We start from the raw sequence: 13,636 nt of genomic DNA, 5'->3' as shown, positions 1-13,636 counted from the left end.
CCCCAAATTTTGCCACAAAAAACTGGGAAAACTTATTGACTCGAGTATAAGCCTAGGGTGGAAAATGCAGCAGCTACCAGTGAATTTCAAAAATAAAAATAGATGCTCCATACCATTCATTATTGCCCCATAGATGCTCCATATAAAGCTGTGCCATATATAATGCTCCATACCATTGATTATTGCCCCATATATTATCCATATATAGCTGTGCCATATAGAATGCTCTGCACCGATCATTATGGCCCCATAGATGCTCCATATAAAGCTGTGCCACATATACAATGCTCTGCACCGTTCATTATGGCCCTATAGATGCTCCACATAAAGCTGTGCCCTATATGCTCTGCACCGTTCATTATGGCCCCATAGATGCTCCACATAAAGCTGTGCCCTATATGCTCTGCACCGTTCAGTTTGGCCCCATAGATGCTCATTATAAAGCTGTGCCATATATGATCTGCACCGTTCATTATGGCCCCATAGATGCTCCATATAAAGCTGTGCCACATATACAATGCTCTGCACCGTTCATTATGGCCCTATAGATGCTCCACATAAAGCTGTGCCATATATGCTCTGCACCGTTCATTATGGCCCTATAGATGCTCCACATAAAGCTGTGCCATATATGCTCTGCACCGTTCATTATGGCCCTATAGATGCTCCACATAAGGCTGTGCCATATACGCTCTGCACCGTTCATTATGGCCCCATAGATGCTCCACATAAAGCTGTGCCCTATATGCTCTGCACCGTTCAGTTTGGCTCCATAGATGCTCCTTATATAGCTGTGCCCTATATGCTCTGCACCGTTCAGTTTGGCCCCATAGATGCTCATTATAAAGCTGTGCCATATATGATCTGCACCGTTCATTATGGCCCCATAGATGCTCCTTATAAAGCTGTGCCCTATATGCTCTGCAGCGTTCAGTTTGGCCCCATAGATGCTCATTATAAATCTGTTCCCTATATGCTCTGCACCGTTCAGTTTGGCCCCATAGATGCTCATTATAAAGCTGCCCCATATATAGTGCTCTGCAGCGTTCAGTTTGGCCCCATAGATGCTCCACATAAATCTGTGCCATATATAACGCTGCTGCTGCTGCAATAAAAAAAACAAAACACATACTCACCTTTCTTGCTTGCAGCTCCTCAGTGTCCCGGCATCTCTCCGCACTGACTGATCAGGCAGAGGGCGTCGCGCACACTATATGCGTCATCGCGCCCTCTGACCTGAACAGTCAGAGCGGAGAGACGCCGGGAAGACAGAGCGGCGCCCGGCGTGTGGAACGAGGACAGGTAAATATGCGATACTTACCTGCTCCCGGCGTCCCGCTCCTTCCCCCGGACAGCTGGTCTCCGGGTGCCGCAGCCTCTTCCTCTATCAGCGGTCACCGGCACCGCTGATTAGAGAAATGAATATTCATTTCTCTAATGAGCGGTCCCACGTGACCGCTGTACAGGGGAAGAGCTGCGGCACCCGGAGACAGTGTGACGGGCAGGGGGAGCGTCAGGATCGCCGGGACTAGGTAAGTATACCTCAGCGCCCTCTCCCCCTCACCCGCCGACCCTGCCACCGACCGTGACTCGAGTATAAGCCGAGAGGGGCACTTTTAGCCCAAAAATTTGGGCTGAAAATCTCGGCTTATACTCGAGTATATACGGTATATATCTATATATATCTATCTATCTATTAGGTCTATATATTTTTATTATCAGGATGAGGGAGAGGAGGGCCTGGTCCAAATCTTGCACTTGTGCCCATTGGACTCTAGTTACGCCACTGGTTATGCAGTCTAAGACAGTTGTGTCTCACTCTCTCTTGGCCTTTGTCTCCAAGTCTCTCTGTGTCGGGATCTGTCTTGCTCTGTCACCGCTAAATCTTGAATATAATGGGCTATTTCTTGTCTTCTCACCATCTTCCCAGTTCTGTGGTGTAGACCTTTACATCCTGAGACACTTTACGGTTACTGAATCTGCATACACCTGTTAGCCAGTTTCGTGTCCCGCAATCACATAAGCAAGAAAATGATTTTTTTTGTGATGGGCTGACAATCTGATGTCTATGGGGCTAAGCCTCCAGCTCTCTTCTCACCCCATTGAATACTGTACATATGAACACTTGGCCGTCTGTAGCAACACAAATGTTCATAAGAATCTAAAGAAATGTTAATTGTAATTGTTTCCAAAATTTAGATAATTTTTACAAAACGTGAAATTCTTTTTTTTTTTTTTTTCATGTAATGGGGATTCTGTTCTATATATAATAATGTGTTTTCGTCCACTCTGCCTTCCCTTTACAGGTGTCTTGTCCATGTGCTAAACTCTAGCACTGTAAAATACAGCAAAATTCGGCCAAATCATTCTCGCTTCCAGATGGATGTGTGCCGTCACGAAGTCCGATATGGTTGTCATCAAGAAGACGCCTGCAATTTTGCTCACAGCCATGTTGAGCTGTGTGTTTGGATGCTGCAAAGACAGTCAGGTACTAGTAGGAATAGTCCTTTTCCACTTTTCACAATCCCATATTTGTTGAAAAGCCCCAGAGGGTGTCCTGCTGCGTGAACCCCAGCTGTGATTAATAGGAGAACATGACTTTCCCTCCAGTTCCCTGTAATTTCTCATGATCTTTTGATGAATGAAGGTTTTGCTTGTTCACGGGGCGATAGGCCGCCTTTTTATACGGCAAGATTATTGTTGTTAAAACATTCCTAGGAACAATTGTTCGATAATTCACAGGTCTGCAACCAAAAAGCTGTTTGATTATTTTCATCTAATTTCCATGTATTTTGGTGTGCTGAAAACGAAAAAAAAATATTGAAAAACATCCTGGACGTCAGGATTTGCCACAAAATGCAAAATTCTCTTCAAATTAAGCATATTTTTCTCAATTTTTGGTATTTTTTTTTATCTTAGGGTTTTGAAAGTCAAAATTACTATTAATTCACATCAATGCATTGAAGATATACAATGGCAAAAAAATATAACTTTCAAAGAAAATAACTTTCAGAGTGAGCTAATGAAACCAGCATCAACATGTTGCAAGCTGAACGAGCAGGCTCTGACATGCCCGGGCTTGATTCAGTTGTTTTATCTTGGTTCTCGCCTGTTCACACTTTTTCATCTCCGTTCGTGTTAGCTTGTCATATTCAACCGTGTTTCCCAAAATTAGCATTATGGCTCAGCGGAAGTGTATTAATTCGCCTGACAGTTTCTGTTACATTTGTGGTGAATAGCCTCAAAAAGATGGGTGGTTTGCATTTAACCCCTTTATCCCCAAGGGTTGTTTGCACGTTAATGACCGGGCCAATTTTTACAATTGTGACCACTGTCCCTTTATGAGGTTCTAACTCTGGAACGCTTCAACGGATCCCGGTGATTCTGACACTGTTTTCTCGTGACATATTGTACTTCATTATAGTGGTAAAATTTCTTTGATATTACATGCGTTTATTTGTGAAAATAAATGGAAATTTGGCGAAAATGTTGAAAATTTTGCAATTTTCCAACTTTGAATTTTTATACAATTAAATCACAGAGATATGTCACACAAAATACTTAATAAGTAACATTTCCCACATGTCTACTTTACATCAGCACAATTTTGGAACCAACATTTTTTTTTGTTAGGGAGTTATAAGGGTTAAAAGTTGACCAGCAATTTCTCATTTTTACAACACTATTTTTTTTTAGGGTCCACATCTCATTTGAAGTAATTTTGAGGGGTCTATATGATAAAAAATAACCAAGTGTGACACCACTCTAAAAACTGCACCCTTCAAGGTGCTCAAAACCACATTCAAGAAGTTTATTAACCCTTCAGGTGTTACACAGGAATTTTTGGAATGTTTAAATAAAAATGAACACTTCACTTTTTTTCACCAAAAATTTACTTCAGCTCCAATTTGTTTTATTTTACCAAGGGTAACAGGAGAAAATGGACCCCAAAAGATGTTGTACAATTTGTCCTGAGTACGCCGATACCCCATATGTGGGGGTAAACCACTGTTTAGGCGCATGGCAGAGCTCTGAAGCGAAGGAGCGCCGTTTGACTTTTCAATGCAACATTGACAGAAATTGAGATGGGACCGCTATGTTGCGTTTGGAGAGCCCCTGATGTGCCTAAACAGTGGAAACCCCCCAATTATAACTGAAACCCTAATCCAAACACACCCTAACCCTAATTCCAACGGGATTTTCGGGCATGTGACATTTTTTGATCGCTTTTTATTCCTATTTTTGTGAGGCAGAATGACCAAAAACCAGCTATGCATGAATTTCTTTTGGGGGGGGGCGTTTATACCGTTCCGCGTTTGGTAAAATGGATAAAGCAGTTTTATTCTTCGAGTCAGTACGATTACAGCGATACCTCATTTAGATCATTTTTTTATGTTTTGGCGCTTTTATACGATGAAAACTATTTTATGGAAAAAATAAATATTTTTGCTTCGCTTTATTCTGAGGACTATAACTTTTTTATTTTTTCGCTGATGATGCTGTATGGTGGCTCATTTTTTGCGGGACAAGATGACATTTTCAGCGGTACCATGGTTATTTATATCCGTCGTTTTGATCGCGTGCTATTCCACTTTTCGTTTGGCGGTATGATGATAAAGCGTTTTTTGTCTCGTTTTTTTTTTTTTTTACGGTGTTCACTGAAGGGGTTAACTAGTGGGACAGTTTTATAGGTCGGGTCGTTACGGACGCGGCGATAATAAATATGTGTACTTTTATTTCTCTTTTTTATTTAGATAAAGAAATGTATTTATGGGAACTATATATATATATATATATATATATATATATATATATATATATATATATATATATATATATATATATATATTTTTTTTTATTTCTTTTTTAGAAATTGTTTTACTTTTTTTTTTACACATCTGCATATAGATTTTTTTGCACTATAACATTGCCCCGGGGGGGGGGGGGAGACATCATGTTATAGTGTAAGATCGCTGATCTGACACTTTGCTGCGCGCTTGGTAAGCCACCTCACTGCAGGACCCGGATGCAGCCCCGCGGCCATTTTGGATCCGGGACCTGCAGGGAGAAGAAGGTAGGAGACCCTCGGAGCAACGAGATCACATCGCGTTGCTCCGGGGGTCTCAGGGAAGCCCGCAGGGAGCCCCCTCCCTGCGCGATGCTTCCCTATACCGCTGGAACACTGCGATCATGTTTGATCGCGGTGTGCCGGGGGTTAATGTGCCAGGGGCGGTCCGTGACTGCTCCTGGCACATAGTGCCGGATGTCAGCTGCGATAGGCAGCTGACACCCGGCTGTGATCGGCCGCGCTCCCCCCATGAGCGCAGCGGATCGCATATGACGTACTGTCAGGTCGGTGGTCATACGGGCCCACCCCACCTCAACGGGATAGTACATCAGAGGTCGTAGAGAAATTTTTAGGCAATAACAAAGACCCTGACTACAAAAAAATCGTCGGACGAATGCTGAAAGCATTTCAAGCTTTAGGTTGCCTGATGAGTTTGAAAGTGCATTTCCTCCATTCCCACCTTGACAACTTTCCTGAAAATTTGGGAGCAGTGAGTGAAGAGCAAGGTGAACGATTCCACCAGGACATTAAAGAGATGGAAAGAAGATGCCAGAGAATATGGAGCATTACAATGATGGCAGACTGCTGTTGGACGCTTCAAGAGAGACATTCCAGATGCTACTTACGAGCGTAAATGTACCAAGAGAAGCCTCACAGGGAAGAAGAATCGATTTGAGTGTGTGTTAGTGAGCTCATTGCAGTTAAAAAATGATTTTCATAAAACATCTGTAATAAATTAATTTTATGAGTCTATTTTCATTTATTTTGAGGTATTGTCTTATTTAACAGTTACTTAAATTGTCAGAAAACGTGATGTCCTATGACAAAATGGAGGTCATTTTCGGATTCAGCGCACTTAAAAACATAAAGATTACGTGGAATAACCAAAACCGCTCTTGAAAAATTTTTTTTTGCAGACCTGTGTAATGTTTCAGTGTGAATTCCCCTTTAGCTTTTGCTTATCACACACCCACTTGGTATCACGTCGATGTGTAACCAGTTTGACATGATTTTATGTTTCAGAATTAAATATGATACATTTTTAACAGTTTTCCAGTTATCTGAAAAGGGCTGGACAGATTCCTTTCTACTCGGAGAACAATTGCCTTGTCTAACTTATGAGTCAAGTTGATGGCAAACCTGCAACAATATTTCTTCAGTCATTTCAAAAGTTATCCAGAAAACAACTGTGGAATCCCGCAGGCCTCTATTTTATGGTCCAGATAGACTAACACCTTTGTTCTTATGTCCAACTTTACCATATTTATTGAAAAAATGTCTGACAAAAACGTCTGAAGTCTCTGTACATTTATTTGTCACGGACACCAAATTAATCATATCAGCGTATTCAAATTACGGAAAACATAATTCCTGGGAGGGTTCATTTAACCTAATTTAAGTGTGTGACTTAGCGGCTGTTTTATGCGCCCTTGGTTGGGCAACAGGTCTATAATCATGAATATACATGTTGATTTAGGCTTTTGTAGCCTTACAAGCCTCCGAGTATTGTTGGCTAATGCATCGCCCAAGCTCACAGTCCTTCTGTTTGGAATATTTTAGCAGACGGTAATGGCTTATTCCCCATGACACTGTCTTAGTTCCTGCTGTTCTGTTGTAAACCGGACTATCTCGCAGGTAAACCTCTTAGAATTTTCTATGAGCTAGCACAAAATAGATCTGGAGTTATATCTGACTTTTTAATCAGAGTTTATCATCTCTTACAAGTAGGATACATCAGAATATCCTCCATTGGAGGGAAACCGATTTGTCTACATCCAGCTTATAAAACTATTATTGACATAGTCATATAGGAATATATGTGACCGTCAAGCTCAGGTCTATGCATCAAGGAATGTACATGGACTGTGTTTCATGGACGGATTAATGAGGGTATAAAGGGAACCTGTCATTAAAAAACGCGATTATCCTTTAGATATGGGGTTATTCTGCAGATTAGTAATGTTCTGGAACCGTGTGTTTGCCTGCTGCGTGGAGGAAATGAACTTTATTCTTCCCGACAGCCTCAGGCTTTGTCGTAGAGGCGGGGCTTTAGTAACCACTTCCTGGCACTGACTGACAGCCAGCTCTGCTATGATGACCTGGGCGGTCAGCTGCCAGTCAGTTCTGGGGCATGATTACATCCGCGGCTCACTATGTACTGATGCACTGCTGAGCCGGCTGTCAGTCAGTGCTGGGGCGTGGTTACATCCGCGGCTCACTATGTACTGATGCACTGCTGAGCCGGCTGTCAATCAGTGCTGGGGCGTGGTTACATCCGCGGCTCACTATGTACTGATGCACTGCTGAGCCGGCTGTCAGTCAGTGCTGGGGCGTGGTTACATCCGCAGCTCACTATGTACTGATGCACTGCTGAGCCGGCTGTCAGTCAGTGCTGGGGCGTGGTTACATCCTCCGCTCACTATGTACTGAGTGGTGACTGAAGCCACAACTCTATGACTGAAAGTCGGAGGCTGACGGGAGGGATAAAGTTCATTTCCTCACGACAGCGGGGGTTTCAGTGCAATGTCCGCATGGCATCAGAACGCTATTAACCTGCAGATTAACCCCATATCTGCACGTTAATAGTATTTTTTTCACATGATAGGTTCCCTTTAAGGCAAAGACGACTCCCTTCTATTTAACATAAGTTCCATATATAAAGTTTTAACACCTCCCTGTGTACTGACACATAGACCTTTCAGCTCTTTAACTATGCAACACACTTTGCAGCCACACTTAAAATGAAGTCCTTGCTTCCCTATGATAATAAATCCATGGCGCTAATGATTTTTCATAGCTTTTACATTGTAAAATGTCAAACATGACGTTTTCAAGTACATACACCTGAATGCTCTGCCTTACGGACTGACATTTTTCTGTCTATGGGAATACCTATTTTTTTCAAAAAATGTGGCAGAAGGATTGGAGGGGGGCTCAATTCGTAAAGACAACTTTCGATGTTTCTTTTTTTTTTTACACCAAAAGGGGCATTATTTACCATTGTAGAGGAATAATCTAGCGTGCTAATAAATCAGCAATTACCGTATTTGATATTTGTAGGCGGCCGTTACTTGCAAAAGCATCATATCTGGATTTGCAGTTCTTCACACGCACTTTAATCAAAACTAAAATCAATTTCCTCTTCCAAATGGATGGGTGTTACACTGTGACTGTTCATGATGGGGAAAGAGGCCCTGAACCATCCCTAGGTCTGGGGCCCTAACTATCCTTGCCGCCAAAGGTACTTCTAAAGGTGAGGAGGTTTGGGCCACCAGCCTTACTGTTCTCCTGTTATTCCGCAAGTTGTCCTCTGACCTTTTCCCCAGGAGGCCTGGAACAGAAATGCCAGTGTATCAACTCATAAGACAGGCAAGAATAACAAAAAGCAGCAAACGTACAAAACACTCACCAAAGGTAGAGAGGTGTATAGGGAAGGATAGGAATGTACCAACCAAAAAGGAATAGGACAATGAGGAAAGCACACAACCAAAAACAGCACACAACAATCTCCAATAGCAACAATGATCTCCAATTCAGCACTGCTTCTCCAAAGAGCTAGGAAGCAAAGCTTTCACTGGCAAGATAGAGAAGGTTTGGCCAGGTTTTAGAGGGAAAGGTAATGATCAGATCAGAAGCAGCTGAAATGGAGCTGTATGTTTCTGACCAGCAAAAAAAGGGTCATTAACCTCTTCAGCACCAAAGGAAACCAAATCTATTTAATATGGGACAGACACACAAGGCTAAATGGAAGACCTGCGATTTACAACACATAGAGATCTTCTTACTCCAGATCTCCCAGATGGATGTGACACACTCGTGACAGGGGGACAGAGACTTTGTTGGAAAAGGAAGAATTTAAAACTTCTTTAAATCAATGGAGAAAGTTTATTCTTCTCAATCCTTGTATACGTTTTCCTTCGACGTTTTCTTTTATTTTGGCAGAAATGCACTGGGCAGCAGAAGTGAAAGGGCTTATGTGGCCTTGGTTAGTCTTAAATTAAAATTTGCCACTTCATTGCTATCTGCTATATCCCGCAAAGTACCAGTGTCCGAATTTTTTGATGTCAATTATCTGACCAAATAAGATAAGATAAAAAAAAAAAAGGATTGAAGGACTGTTTTCTAACACAGAATTTCAGAAATGTGATTTTTTTTTTTATAGACATCTTATATAATACTAGATGGTGGCCTGATTCTAACGCATCGGGTATTCTAGAATATGTATGTATGTATATAGCAGCCACATAGTATATAGCACAGGCTACGTAGTATATAGGAGCCATGTAGTATATAGCAGACAAATACTACGTGGCCTGTGATATATACTATGTGGCTGCTATATACATACATACATATTGTAGGATGCCCGATGCGTTAACGGCCACGCAATATATAACAGTGGCCACGCAGTAAATAACACAGCCCACGTAGCATATAACAGCCCACGCAGTATATAGCAGCCACGCAGTATATAACACAGGCAACGTAGTATATAACACAGGCCATGCAGTATATAACAGTGGTCACGTAATATATAGCACAGCCCACATAGTATCTAACACTGGCCACGTAGTATATAGCAGCCACGCGGTATATAACGCAGTCCATGCGGTATATAACACTGCCCATGCGGTATATAATACTGCCCATGTAGTATATAACACTGGCCACGTAGTATATAGCAGCCACGCGGTATATAACACTGCCCATGTAGTATATAACACTGCCCACGTAGTATATAACACCGCCCACGCGGTATATAGCAGCCCACGCGGTATATAACGCAGCCCACGCTGTATAGAACACAGCCACGTAGTATATAACACTGGCCACGTAGTAAATAGCAGTCACGCTGTATATAACGCAGCACACGCACTATATAATATTGCCCACGTAGTATATAGCAGTGTGGGCACATATCCGTGTTAAAAAAAAGATAAAGCAAAAAATAGTTATATACTCACCCCCTGGGATCCAGCGAAGCTGTCCCTATGCGCGCGGCTGCCACCATCTTCTGTTCCCAGGATGCATTGCAAAATTACCCAGATGACTTAGCCGTCTCGCGAGACCGCTAATTCTTCTGGGTAATTTCGCAAAGCATCTCTGGTAACGGAAGATGGCGGCAGCCGCGAGCGCATGGTCGGACTACGGAGTGTTGAAAGTGAAACTGCCAATCAGAGCGATTTGTAATATTTCACCTAAAAAACTGGTGAAATATTACAATCCAGCCATGGCCGATGCTGCAATATCATCGGCCATGGCTGGAAATACTGGTGACCCCCCCCACCCCACCGATCGCCCCCCCCCAAGCCACCGATCTGTCCCGTAGTCCCCTCCGTCCTGTGCTCCGCTCCCCCGTCCTCCTGTCCGCTCCCCCCCGTGCTCCTATGTCACCCCCCCGTGCTCCGACGCCCCCCCGTGCCCCGATCTCCCCCCCCCCCCCTTATACTTACCGAGGCTCCCGGTGCCCGTCCGTCTTCTCCATGGGCGCCGCCATCTTCCAAAATGGCAGGCGCATGCTCAGTGCGCCTGCCGAATCTGCCGGCCGGCAGATTCGTTACCAGTACATTTTGATCGCTGTGGTAGGTTCTATCACAGCGATCAAAATAAAAAAAATTATAAATAAACCCCCCCTTTATCACCCCCATAGGTAGGGACAATAATAAAATAAAGAAAATATTTTTTTTTCTTTTTCCACTAGGGTTAGGGTTTCAACTAGGGTTAGAACTAGGGTTAGGGTTACGGGTAGGGTTAGGGGTAGGGTTAGGGTTATGGCATGTGCGCAGCGGATTGGCCGCGGATCCGCAGCGGATTGGCCACGGATCCGCAGCGGATTGGCCGCGGATCCGCAGCGGATTGGCCGCTGCAAATTCGTAGCAGTTTTCCATCAGGTTTACAGTACCATGTACACCTATGGAAAACCAAATCCACTGAGCCCATGGTGCGGAAAATTCCGTGCAGAAACGCTGCGTTGTATTTTCCGCAGCATGTCAATTCTTTGTGCGGATTCCGCAGCGTTTTACACCTGTTCCTCAATAGGAATCTGCAGGTGAAATCCGAACAAAAAAACACTGGAAATCTGCTGTAAATCCGCAGGTAAAACGCAGTGCCTTTTACCTGCAGATTTTTCAAAAATCGTGCGGAAGAATCTCACACGAATCCGCAACGTGGGCACATAGCCTTAGGGTTAGGGTTGGAATTAGAGTTAGGGTTGGAATTAGGGCTAGGGTTGGAAATAGGGTTAAGATTAGGCTTGTGGTTAGGGTTACGGATAGGGTTAGGGGTGTGTTGGGGTTACAGTTGTGGTTAGGGTTGGGGTTAGGGTTGGGATTAGGGTTAGGATTAGGGTTAGGGTTGGAATTAGGGTTACGGGTGTGTTGGGGTTAGGGTTGTGGTTAGGGGTGTGTTGGGGTTAGGGTTGTGATTAGGGTTATGGCTACAGTTGGGATTAGGATTAGGGGTGTGTTGGGGTTAGTGTTGAAGTTAGAATTGAGGGGTTTCCACTGTTTGGGCACATCAGGGGTCTCCAAACGCAACATGGCGCCACCATTGATTCCAGCCAATCTTGCGTTCAAAAAGTCAAATGGTGCTCCCTCCCTTCCAAGCCCCGACGTGCGCCCAAACAGTGGTTTACCCCCACATATGGGGTACCAGCGTACTCAGGACAAACTGGGCAACAACTGTTGGGGTCCAATTTCTCCTGTTACCCTTGCAAAAATAAAAAATTGCTTGCTAAAACATAATTTTTGAGGAAAGAACAATTATTTTTTATTTTCACGGCTCTACGTTATAAACTTATGTGAAGCACTTGGGGGTTGAAAGTGCTCACCACACATCTAGATAAGTTCCTTCGGGGGTCTAGTTTCCAAAATGGGGTCACTTGTGTGGTGTTTCTACTGTTTAGGCACATCAGGGGCTCTGCAAATGCAACATGATGCCCGCAGACCATTCCATCAAAGTCTGCATTTCAAATGTCACTACTTCCCTTCCGAGCCCTGACGTGCGCCCAAACAGTGGTTTACCCCCACATATGGGGTACCAGCACATTCACAACAAACTGGGCAACAAATATTGGGGCCCAATTTCTCCTGTTTCCCTTGTGAAAATAAAAAATTGCTTGCTAAAACATCTTTTTTGAGGAAAGAAAAATGATTTTTTATTTTCACGGCTCTGCGTTGTAAACTTCTGTGAAGCACTTGGGGGTTGAACGTGCTCATCACACATCTAGATAAGTTCCTTGGGGGGTGTAGTTTCCGAAATGGGGTCACTTGTGTGGTGTTTCTACTGTTTAGGCACATCAGGGGCTCTTCAAATGCAATGTGACACCCGCAGACCATTCCATCAAAGTCTGCATTTCAAATGTCACTACTTCCCTTCCGAGCCCTGACGTGTGCCCAAACAGTGGTTTACCCCCACATATAGGGTATCAGCGTACTCACAACAAACTGGGCAACAAATATTGGGGTCCAATTTCTCCTGTTACCCTTGTGAAAATAAAAAATTGCTTGCTAAAACATCTTTTTTGAGGAAAGAAAAATTATTTTTTATTTTCATGGCTCTGCATTGTAAACTTCTGTGAAGCACTTGGGGGTTGAACGTGCTCACCACACATCTAGATAAGTTCCTTGGGGGGTCTAGTTTCCAAAATGGGGTCACTTGTGGGGGGTTTCTACTGTTTAGGCATATCAGGGGCTCTGCAAACTTAACATGATGCCCGCAGAGCATTCCATCAAAGTCTGCATTTCAAAACGTCACTACTTCCCTTCCGAACCCCGACGTGTGCCAAAACAGTGGTTTACCCCCACATATGGGGTATCAGCATGCTCAGGAGAAACTGGACAACAACTTTTGGGGTCCAATTTCTCCTGTTACCCTTGGGAAAATAAAAAATTGTGGGCTAAAAAATCATTTTTGAGAAAAGAAAAATTATTTTTTATTTTCATGGCTCTGCGTTATAAACTTCTGTGAAGCACTTGGGGGTTCAAAGTGCTCACCACACATCTAGATTAGTTCCTTGGGAGGTCTAGTTTCCAAAATGGGGTCACTTGTGCGGGAGCTCCAATGTTTAGGCACACAGGGGCTCTCCAAACGCGACATGGTGTCCGCTAATGATTGGAGCTAATTTTCCATTCAAAAAGCCAAATGGCGTGCCTTCCCTTCCGAGCCCAGCCGTGCGCCCAAACAGTGGTTTACCCCCACATATGGGGTATCATCGTACTCAGGACAAACTGGACAACAACATTTGGGGTCCAATTTCTCCTATTACCCTTGGGAAAATAAAAAATTCTGGGCTAAAAATCATTTTTGAGGAAAGAAAAATTATTTTTTATTTTCACGGCTCTGCGTTATAAACTTCTGTGAAGCACCTGGGGGTTATAAGTGCTCACTATGCATCTAGATAAGTTCCTTGGGGGGTCTAGTTTCCAAAATGGGGTCACTTGTAGGGGAGCTCCAATGTTTAGGCACACAGGGGCTCTCCAAACGCGACATGGTGTCCGCTAACGATTGGAGCTAATTTTCCATTCAAAAAGTCAAATGGCACGCCTCCCCTTCCGAGCCTTGCCGTGC

At 43.6% G+C, this 13,636-nt stretch overlaps 1 protein-coding gene across 2 annotated transcripts in view; it reads left to right on the top strand.

The window, feature by feature from the left end:
* The window catches only part of LOC143788448 (uncharacterized), an 87,525-nt gene that overhangs the window by 56,737 nt on the left and 17,152 nt on the right, over positions 1-13,636 (top strand). For both annotated transcript variants that reach the window (XM_077278134.1, XM_077278133.1), the window contains exon 16: positions 2,307-2,488. In XM_077278134.1, the coding sequence (XP_077134249.1) occupies positions 2,307-2,488 (182 nt within the window). The remainder of the gene's footprint in view (positions 1-2,306; positions 2,489-13,636) is intronic.

This window comes from Ranitomeya variabilis, chromosome 8, assembly GCF_051348905.1.
Source record: "Ranitomeya variabilis isolate aRanVar5 chromosome 8, aRanVar5.hap1, whole genome shotgun sequence".
NCBI lineage: Eukaryota > Metazoa > Chordata > Amphibia > Anura > Dendrobatidae > Ranitomeya > Ranitomeya variabilis.
The sequence above is the reverse complement of the archived record's forward strand: the minus strand, read 5'-3'. Positions and strand labels throughout refer to the sequence as shown.